The 11,254-nt window shown below is 34.2% G+C and overlaps 1 protein-coding gene and 1 long non-coding RNA gene across 2 annotated transcripts; one reads left to right on the forward strand and one right to left on the reverse strand.

Moving 5' to 3' along the window:
• Nucleotides 1–2,098: 2,098 nt before the first annotated feature.
• On the forward strand, nucleotides 2,099–2,403 carry LOC120214544. The gene is made up of 2 exons (XR_005524880.1): nucleotides 2,099–2,224; nucleotides 2,311–2,403. It is a non-coding gene; the product is annotated as an uncharacterized LOC120214544 (long non-coding RNA).
• Nucleotides 2,404–9,975: 7,572 nt separating this feature from the next.
• Nucleotides 9,976–10,544, reverse strand: LOC120214458. The gene has a single exon (XM_039212345.1). The coding sequence runs from the start codon at nucleotides 10,448–10,450 to the stop codon at nucleotides 10,013–10,015; it is 438 nt and encodes a 145-aa protein (XP_039068276.1). The 5' UTR covers nucleotides 10,451–10,544; the 3' UTR covers nucleotides 9,976–10,012.
• Nucleotides 10,545–11,254: the final 710 nt, after the last annotated feature.

Below are 11,254 nucleotides of genomic sequence, written 5' to 3' on the forward strand. Positions count from 1 at the left end.
TACACGATTCCAAGCGACGTCGTCTTTTGTCTATCCCGGCGACCAAATCGGCCCTCTCACCGATGAACTATAACACAATTCCATGATTTGATCCCTCTTATCACTAATGATCTTTTTCAATTTTGTTTTGGTTGGTATTCTGAAAATGGGGAAAACCCATAAAGCTAACATATTTGAGAAAAAAAGAACAGGTCTTGCCTTGAGTAAGAGAAATTATCGTCGGAATGTCTACGTGGCGTCTTTGCTCTGACGATGGATCAAATTATCGCTGGGAGGCTATCGGTCCGGTTTCGCCGTCGAAACTCGATGATGACTCGACAGGAACTCATATTGCTCCATACCCTTCCATGGCTGATCTCCTACTTGAAGGTAAAATTTTATGAATCTTTATGCCGCTATATTTCCCTTTTTGTACGGTCACTCAAATTTCATAGATCGTACGCATGTAGGATCTTCGAAGCTTATTGAGAATGATGATAGAGAAATGGATAAATACCCTATGTTTAGAAACGAATTTGGTAACTCTGTGGCGTTGAAAGAATCTTCAATTGCAAAAGCAGTATCGATCCTCAATGAAGACGATGTTGCCTCTACTGTTACTCAAAGTAAACGTTTATATCATCTATTTAAATATATTTTAATGTTTGATTCAATTCCCAAGCACCTCCAATCAAGTTTTATACTGTAGGTGGAGGGTCGTTATCTGTTTCAAGTGAAGCACTGAAGCGCGCAAGGAGTCTTCTTGGTGAACCGGAGGTAGGAGATTTATTTGGTAAAATGGATGAAGAGTTTCTCCATATAGAATTTACACGGAGGAAAAACTTAACGATGCGTCGTCAAACAAGGAAAACAGCTTTCCTACGTCCTTTCCCCACGAATGAGCAATGAAGACTAAATTGTACTGAACAATATGGTGAAGACTGTTTATGCATAAGTACTTTAATGTTTCTAAATTATAATGTATGTTGAAGACTGTTTATGCATAAGTACTTTAATGTTTCTAAATTATAATGTATGGTGAAGACTGTTTATGCATAAGTACTTTAATGTTTCTAAATTATAATGTATTTTGTTGTTAAGTAGTTTTATGCATAAGGACTTCTGTCTTAATTAAAATGTATGGTTGTAACGTTTGTTATAAAAACGCCGCAAAATCACGTACATTAGTGGCGTTTTTTCATGTAAACACCGCTAAAATCTCGTACTGTACTATTGTTTTATTAAAAACGCCGCTATAAACTCATGGATTACTGGACCTTTTGGAAAAATGCCGCTATAGACTTGTACATTAGCGGCGTTTTAACAAACGCCGCAAAATCACGTACATTAGTGGCGTTTTTTCATGTAAACGCCGCGAAAGAATAATTATATGTCCCTCATTTCTCCTGGCTGATCCCTAATTCTTTTGAACCTTTCTTCCCAATCTTCCCTCTTCTTCCCTAATTCTTCCTTGAAAACCCCCGACACGACATCTTCTCCTATCTCCTAGCCGCGAAAGAATAATTATATTTCCGCCGACATGGACAACAACGAGGATCTAGAGCTTATTTTGCCTTCCGACGAGACATCTTCTCCTAGTCAAGAAAGAAAATTTAAACGATTGGAGAAGGTGAAAACGATTTCAGAAAATACATCCCCAATTGAAGCCCTGGATTTTGGTACATCGGAGCCCCATGTAGTTGAGGAGCTGAAATCGGGATCCTTATACGAGGGTTCTTTTGAGGAGGAAAATGAATTGAGTTTTGGCTTTGATGTGTTAGGTGTTGAGAGAAACAGGTCGGATTCAGTTGCTAAATGGGCTTTGGATTTTGATTCAATGACCGAGGAAGTTGATGGAAACGTTGAAGATCAGAGTCAAGAGAAAAGAATTAGATATTTTGAACCGGAGAAGTCAGAGAAGAAACTGCCTAGTTTCGAAGAAACGGAGAGTAAAAGAATGAAAAAGAAATGAGAGTGAAAGGCGTTGGCGATGGGTAGATGCTCATCTTACCTGAAAGAATAATAGAGAAGGTGCAGTCTTGCAGATAAATATTTTGTTCTTACTTTTAGATAACAATTTCACATAATAACATAAAATTCTATGTTAAGTTATTTGTTTCGAAATGTTATTTGTCTACTTTTTCATGGTTTATTATTAATATTTTTTTGCAGGAAAGAAGAGAATATCTTGTCCAACTTCGTGCTGAATCTCAGAGACTGCTCTGAGGTATTATGAACAATCAAGGTTTATGTACAATTTTGGTATGTAGCTTCATAAATGATTTTGATGATGACTATCTAACTCTTGATTTATGTATGACTCTGGGTTAGAAACTATACATGTTGCGTTTCAACCAGCACCGATTGTTCAAAAGCCCATATCATCAGTTTTAGAGAAGATTCGGTGAAGGAGGCTTGAGGTTGCAAAGAAATGAGCATTTAGCTTTTGTAGTTTGCCTCTATGTTGATTAAGGCTTGGTATTTTTTAAGGTCTTGTAAATTTTTACATGTTTTCAGGACATATTTTTCCATTGATGATCATGATGGGAATTCAAGCAAGGATATGGCAGGGACTGCATTTGAAGATGTAGCTGAGGACGAAAGAGGCAATGAAAGGGAGTTTATGGAAGTTGAAAGTGAGGAGACAATTGTAAAGCATGGAATTTTAGATACCTTGTGCTCTGATGAAATAAAGAGTGCTAAGAATAGTCATGAAAATCTTTCACCACAAGTTGTGAGTAATTCATATTGTATTTTAACAGTGAACCTGATTATTGCATGTTTGAAATCTTTATAGGCTTCATGATTTTAAGGTTGAAAACATATTTTGGGTAGGTAGTATTATTTCAAGTGTATCTGATTTTGTATCTGGTGCTTTTAAGGTATTTTTCCACTTTTCTGAGCCATGACTTAAAACTAAAGACTTTTGCTTGTGTTCCTTAAAATATGTTATTCTGAGATGATTGTGCATTTAGTTTATTCTTGAATTGGTCATTATTTTCTCCTGTTGCAGATTGTTTATCGACAACTTAAGCATGATGACTCTACACCATCTGTAAACAAGCCACGCAATGACTATTTGGTGGCTCAGGTTTGTATTTGATCTTCTATGTTGATTATGAGTGCCAAATAATAATCTGAGTATCTACTAAATTGACAATTGTTTGTGTTTCTGATATTTAGAAGTATTTTTGCTTGTTTGATTGTTATGGTTGAAACCCAAAATGCCAACTGGAAAATGATGAAAAATTCTTTTTTATGAAGTTATATTTCATTATGGATGATTGCAAATATTACCTTTCTTTAGTGATGGCAGTAGGTTGCAAATGCCTTGAAAATTAATTTATTATGAAATTTTAATTTACTGTCACTGGGTGACTGCATGTCAATTTTACACGAGTAAATTTTTATATTCATTTAAATCACAATCTGGAAAGTTGGCAGATTAAGTTTGTGCACGTTATTGGTTATCCTATGTATTTTCATGCTTTTGTAACTTTCTTGAGCAATATATGATTGATAATGTTAAGCATTTATGATATTTTTGTTATTAATTTTGTTTATATCATATCAGCGACGACAACTCTCCTATTATCCTTATATATTATTTGTAACTTTTTTTTTCATTTATAGGTTAATACTCTAAGGCAGGAACTACAAATCTTGGCTTCAAACAGACCAATTACAATTGTTACTGGACGTGGAACATGTTATGATTGTTTCCATTCAAATAAACTACTTGCATAAAAAAATGCATCTTTACACTTGGCTATAAGTTATATTTCTTAACTGGTTTCATGCTTGGAGACTTCCTGATATGATGTTTGCAACAAAGCGTAGTTTATCTGATGCACGTGAAGCCATAGCCAAACAACTTTAGAGTGTTTACTCGTTAATCTCGACAAGTGTTTCTTGTACTAGAGAACAATGTCAAACTACATTACATTTAATTTTAATGTTTATAAATTTTTATTTATCGTGTTAAGTATTTTTTTGCATAACTTGTGTCAAGTATTTTTTTGCATAACTTGTGTCTTAATTAAAATGTATGGTTGTTGTTAATTAGATAAAGTTACATGATGTTAAATTTAGGTGATGTAAAGCAAAAATGAAATATGCAAAATCAATTAATATTAGCTAAAGAAAGGTAAATAGCGGCGTTTGTATCCAAAAATGCCGCTATAGATCTGACTTTTTGCAGCATTTGTATCCAAAAACGCCGCTATAGATCTGACCTTTTGCGACGTTTGTTTCCAAAAATGCCGTTATAGGTTTGACCTTTTGCGGCGTTTTGCACTAGAAACGCCGCTAATTCTCAACTCTTATTGCGTCGTTTTCGATAAAAACGCCGCTAAAAAACATAACTTACTGTGGCATTTTTGGGAAAAACATCGCAAAATATCAAAACCTATTGCGACGGTTTTAAGTAAAACGCCGCTACATCTCAAAACCATTTGCGGCGTTCTAAAAACGCCGTTAAACATCAACGCCTATTGCGGCGTTTTTCTGAAAAACGCCGCTAAATAACAAATCCTATTGCGGCGTTTGTTCAGAAAACACCGCTATATGTTGTAACCTATTGCGACATTTTTTAAAAAACGCCGCTAACTTTAGCGGCGCTATTTTCAGCGGCGCTTTTTGCGGCGTTTGTCATAACGCCGCATGTGTTTTTAGCGGCGCTTAAAAATGCCGCTATAGGTAAAAAAAATACCGCAAAATACATGTTTTGCTATAGTGATAGTTCTCGACCTTTCGCTCCAAAAACGCCGCTATAGATATAGACTTTTTGCGGCGTTTGTTCCAAAAACGTTGCTATAGATATCGACATTTTGTGGCGTTTGTTTCAAAAACGCCGCTATAGATCTTGACCTATGGTGGCGTTTTTGGTTCTCAAACGCCGCTAACTTTAGCGACGCTGGTTTTAACAGCGCTTCTTGCGGTGTTTTTCCGATTGCCGCAAGCGCTGTTAGCGGCGCTTAAAAATACCGTTATAGGACTAAAAAAATGTCGCTAAAACTCTATTTTGCTGTAGTTATCTTTCCCTTGTCCCACAAACTCTCCTTCATCTTTATACCTCCAAAGGCAGACAAGGCATCGGTATAGTGGCCAAAGAAATTAGAAGATTCTTCCTTTAACTCCAACAAAATTCTCTCACTAGGAAATAGGTTCTCCAACATTAAGGCCACACTTCCATGCATTTGAGGGTATTCGTCAAAAACTTCTTAGAAAGGTTAGTGCCCTCAATAGATTCCCATCCATTGGTAATACTTCCACACATTTACCATCGTGCAGACCTCTTCAAACCATGAAAAAGTCCCACTTTGTTTCCTTCGAATTTGCCTCGCCTCCTCAACAGAAAACTCTTTGGGAGGAACGCACCTACCCTTAGCAGGAATACATCAGACCAAAGAAAACTGAAACTCCCCGAATCGTCGCTCCACTTGAATGTAGTTTGACTGGCTGAGGCAAAAGTTAAAGGAAATATTACTCATCACCGGTGTCATCCCATGGTAAAGGGAAATCATAACAAATCCCCATGTTGATTTTTCACTAGCATAAAAAACATTATAGAAATGGTAGAAGACAGTTATTGATGGCTCCTCCCCATGAAGTTTACAACTCAAAAAGTAGGTCATTAAGACCCACCAATCGGAACCAACCAATTGACTTGAAAACATCCTATACCAGTTCAATCAATCTATGAAAAAGACGTGAAAGGGTAAATGAAAACTAGCCTCGAAGACAAAAATAGGTACCAAAAAGGAAAATACCCACGCCTGCTTGTACCAGACTAAACTGGTACCTAAAATTATCTCCATAAAGGATACCCTACATTTTAATGTCCGAAACATCTCATCCTCAGATTTGTTACAATCATATTTGTCATTAACCATCGTTGTCCCAAGGATATCAGAAGGGAAAAGTAGAAAAGCAAGAAAGGGTTACCTACACTTCTCAAGAGGAAAGATCAACAATGGAAACGAGAAAATTTCAAAAAAAAAAACCCCACAAGCGACGCTATTTGTAAGACAAATAAAACTTCTTTAAAATGTTTCCTTTCGTATAATAAAATGATTCATTTTAATAAAAATATCAAATCTATTCATCTCTCAGGGCTTAAAATTTTAAAACATGTGACAACCCAAAAGTCACCCAAATAAAGCCATTTATTTCAAAATTCAATATCCAGAGAAAATAGAACTCCTAAAATGCTTCTTTTGGTGCCAAAGACCTAGTAATTCTCAGGCTCGCGAAAGTCACTTTGCAACCTTCCATCAATTCGGGGGCAATTGTTACCACATGCGAAGCCATAGACTTGCAACCCCTACTTGCGAACACAAGGCCCATATGGACCCTCATTACCATGCGAACAACCACGCGAATACAACCTGCGGGCAATCAACAACAACCCAGAGCTGGCACTGGGCCGGGGCAGGAGGGTCGCCCGCCCAGGGCTGGGGCAGGAGGTGCGCCCGCCCAGGACCCATAATATTTTCCATAGTGGTAAGGGCCCAATCATCCATTCCTTTTCAACCCCAACCCTCAGCACCCGCCAATTCCACTTCAGGAAGCGGCGTTTTTATGGCGTTTCTGGGTTCTCGATCCCATAATAGTGATAAGGGCCTATAATATTTTTTATAATAGGGGTTCATTTCTTTTATTTCGTCTGGACCAAAGAATAAATAACATAAATAGGGGCTCATTTTTTTATTTCGTCTCGGGTCAAAAAATACCCAGAACCGGCCCTGCAACAACCACGGGTCGATACACGTGGCACCTCAACCTAACCTATCACCCTGAAGGCATCCAATCAAGACTAATGACATGATGACTCTAGAAAATCAATCAGCACAAATGATTCCCCCTCATGAAATAATCAATCAGAACCAACCATATGACAATTGTGAGATGACCAATCAAGATTGGTGACATGGCAACTGCCAACAAAGCCAAATCCAAAGTGCTATAAATATCCATGTAAGAGAGATCAAAAGGACCAGGACTCCAGTGACCAAACAGCCACCCCCTCTATGACACTAGTAACTCCTCGAACATCTCCTGATTAGCTCAGACGACCATCCATCCACCTCCAAATGACATAACCTTCGACTTGAAATAAGTGTTTGATATATAAAATGATATTTTAGTTTTTCTACAAGATATATGCCTAGTTGCCAAAATCTAGCTTGAAGATCTAATTTGAAAAATAGCTTTGCTTTGGCAAGACTGGAGAATTATGCATTCCAAGTTCGCAGAATGAATTTGTCATCTTGAGGGAAATGATTGAGAGGTTAATAATGTGTGGAAAATGTGGCAATTTGAATGACAAATTTAGTATTGATATTCTACTTTATGAGACCTTTACAACGGTCTCTTATATGCTCAAAACGATTGAATGATGAATGAAAAATTGGTACTCAAAGCATGGTACTTGTGAATTGTGTAAGGAAAATAAAAAAACTCATCTATCACATGTTAGGATAATAAGCATGAGAAGTGTTTATATACACCAACCCACTTATTGGTTATTGAATGACTTAGGTGTAAATCTAAGCTTGCCGAACCCATTAAGTTGGGGGTGCACCCGTATGATGTGGGTGATGCGAATGTTCATATTGATAAGATCTTTTGGAAGCCTATAAATATTTTAGCCCACTTTTATGTAAATTTTTCTTTAAATATATCAATTTTTAATATTCCAAATTAAAAGAGATAATTTATTATCACTTTAAATTTGAATATTAATAGGATGAAGATGTGTAGTTCATGAATTTATATTTGATTTAAATATTGTATTTTTTTGATACCGAAATACCTTAATTTCATAAAATATCTCTAATTATTCTCCTAAACCGGTTAGGTAAATCACAATTCGAAAAATACATTTTCTTCTCTCCTAGTTTAAAGTGATATGAGCAAGTAAGGGTATAATTCATGATCTTTGTAGTTGTGATAATGTACGATGATCATCTAAAATGAACAAAAATTTATCTTAAGAAAACTGAGTAATTGTAGGTCTCAACTCGTTTCCATTTATTTGATAGGACTGAAATCAAGTATTTGTTTTTTTATTATTCTTTATGATTTTTTAAATAAGGTTTTCCTTTTGATTGTTATATTTATAATAGATAATTAATGACCAATCTAAGTTTTCATCGGGCATGTTCCACTCTCTTGTCAACATAAAAAGGCTTAACAATCCCATTGTGAGATTGAGGACACGATAAATCCTTGTGGTTTGAGCTCTTTACATTCGGATTATTGAAGCTTCTGATGGTCAGGGTTCATTCATGAAAGATTAACCTTTGATGGTTGACATCTTCATTCTTCTTGAAAGGCAATTTGATGAATAACTCTACATGCGTCCATAACGAATAATCACGCTTAAAGAGAAATTATGTGTGAATCTGCACATGCCTTTTCCTTGTGTTGTTTTATAACTTGAGATATCTTTTGTGACTCCACAAAATATAATTTGGGTATCTAAAAAAAATCTTAAAATGTTGTTTATATCTAGTTTTAATTTCTTAAATGTTTGGACTATGAGAATAAACACATTTAGTCGGTTGGTTAAGTTATTTATCCATATTCCCTTATATTTTTTTAGGTTATAGGTTTTAAATTTATCAAGAGTATTCTTCTTTCTTCCCTTAAAGTTATCCTTCTCCTATCTATACAAAATTAAAATTAGATTTAAAATTTATAAAAAAATAAGTTTTTTATAGAGATCAAAGCTCAAAAATAACTTAATGATATTATGTAAGTTTGTCATTTTTCTCTCCTGAATTTTATAAAAGCGGAGCTTTGGTATGAAAGAATGCATCCTTTAATCTCAAGAAATAAAATGGTGTATTTTATTATGCATATATCTTTCTAAATTATTTTTTCTAATAACGGATTTAAAAATATTTTTTAAGATAAATATATTTTATAAAATAATTAATTAATCGAAGAAAACTCAAATTTTAATATAGGTGCAAAAAAATTTAAAATAAATATTATCAATAAAATAAACACTTCATCGAAGAAAATTCAATTTTCAATAACCACATCACCAAGGCGGCCTTTTTTATGATAATATTTTAGAAATATGAATTTATGGATCTCGATGATTTTCTTGATAATTGCTCTGCACTAGTAATTATATGTGAATTCCCCGTGCATCAAAAATAAAGAAAGGTTAAACTATTATTAATATATATATATATATATATTTCTGTTATATTAAAATAATATCTTATTGAGTATTTTCACTATTAAAAATTATAAAATATCATTCGACTGTTTATATGTTCTTAACTTATTTTTCATTAGAAAAATGATATCAGACTAAATTGAATGTATGAATATTAACATATTAATTATGATATGACAAAATTTGATCTCAAGATTTTAAACGACTATCATATAACAGTCAATAGGTTAATTTGTAACTCCAACTATAATATTTTTTTACTAAAAATGACAAATTTAAAACATAAAAATAATCGATCGATCATTTTATAACTTTTAATAATAAATATGCTTAACAAAAAATATTTTGTAAATTTTCATAATAAAAAAAATTTAAAACAACATACTATAATGCATCATCATTTGTTTACTCTTACCATATAAAACATTATGTGTAATTATTGTAGCTAATAGGAAGGGACTACTATATTGCTATTGTAATTTTAAAGGGTTTATTTTTTAATTATAAATGTCTCTTCATTTAATTGTTTAATTAAAAAATAATTAAATTAAATCAAATAAAAAAATTCATCGTTGTTGTATATTCAAGAATTTAAATTTAAATATTGATTAAAATAAAATAGTTTTATATCATTTGATCTATATATTTTTGAAATAATTTTAAAGTTTATGTAGATTCGATTTCTTCTTCGGATTTTGTATTTTTATGAGAATATTATTAAACTTTGTCCTCTTTTATTAATATATATATTAGATAGATCCAATTACAAACAGGTTCGAAAATTGAAATGATCCAAAATATAAACGTAAATTGAAGGATAGAAACCTGGCACATAATTCAGGTGGCTTTAGTGTGGCTGGATTCAAGCTTAGCAGCTTCAAGATCAGAAGCTTTCTTCAGAAAACTATTGTCATCATCTTCAAGAACCATCTGGATAGGGCAAGAGCCCAACCCATCAGCAATAGCAAGCAAAATCTTCTTCATCTCAGATCTGAACTCCTGGGGGTCAACGGTGCCGCTGCCGTCGCAATCGAACCTCTCGAAGATGGAATTGTAAAGCTGAGTGAGCTGTTCGGGAGGAGTGACGACGTCCACGCCGAAGTGGGACTCGAGGAGGCGGAGTGACTCGAAGGCCTTGCGGAGCTCCGATCTGGAGAGTACGCCGTCGTTGTTGAGGTCAAGAGAGGCGAAACTCTCGTCCACGCTCTTCTTGAACTCTTCCTCGTCTGCCACGAACGCTCTCACCGTGGATCCGTCGATGATTACCACGCCCATTTCTTTTCCACTTTTATTTTCTTTGGTTAGAATCGCAAGTGTGTATTATGTAGATAAGAAACGATACAACTTTACTTTAGATTGTTGTGGTGGGAATCGTCTGAACTCTGAAATGGGCACACCAACCGATTGCCATATAGTGTTTTGGGTAAACTACGTGTTTAGTTACTCACTTATTTTCACCGTTTTGTTTTGATTATTTAATTATTTTCTAAAATCATATCTATTTTTATATTTTGAATATTTTTTATCATTTATCATAAAAAATTAGTACTAATGTTAATATTTCATCATTGAAAAAAAAAAAATAATATCACATTAATAGTTTGATTTATATTTTAGTGACAGATGATCAAAATGAAATAAAAGTAACGTTAGATATGATTTTATAAAGGATAATTACACAAATGGTCACTAATATTTAGGTAAATTTTTAGTTTTTTCCATTAAAATTTCAAAAGTAACAAATTAGTCACTAACATTGTTGATTTATAATAAATCGGTCACTGGTCGATAATTGTGATTACTATAGTAATGGAATGCTGAGGACTTGGTACGTTTGACCATACGGGACACTTCTTCTTCTTCTTCACGTCATTGAATCCTTTGAAGTTTGAAGAAGCCAAACTTTGATTTGAACCATCATGACAAGGTGAAACTCGATTCCATAATGAAGATAGTCATGCCCCTTGGTTTGCTAGTTTGCAAAGAAATTTCGAGAAGTTTGATTACAGTAGAGGTTCGATGTCCACTGCGATAAGGTATTTTCCATTTCAATTTCACGTTTAAACTGTTTTTATCAAC

This window comes from Hibiscus syriacus, unplaced genomic scaffold (genome assembly GCF_006381635.1).
Source record: "Hibiscus syriacus cultivar Baekdansim isolate YM2019G1 unplaced genomic scaffold, ASM638163v2 tig00110065_pilon, whole genome shotgun sequence".
NCBI lineage: Eukaryota > Viridiplantae > Streptophyta > Magnoliopsida > Malvales > Malvaceae > Hibiscus > Hibiscus syriacus.

Coding starts and splice junctions, on each gene's coding strand:
- LOC120214458 (XM_039212345.1), bottom strand. CDS start 10,450: ATGGGCGTGGTAATCATCGACGGATCCACGGTGAGAGCGTTCGTGGCA.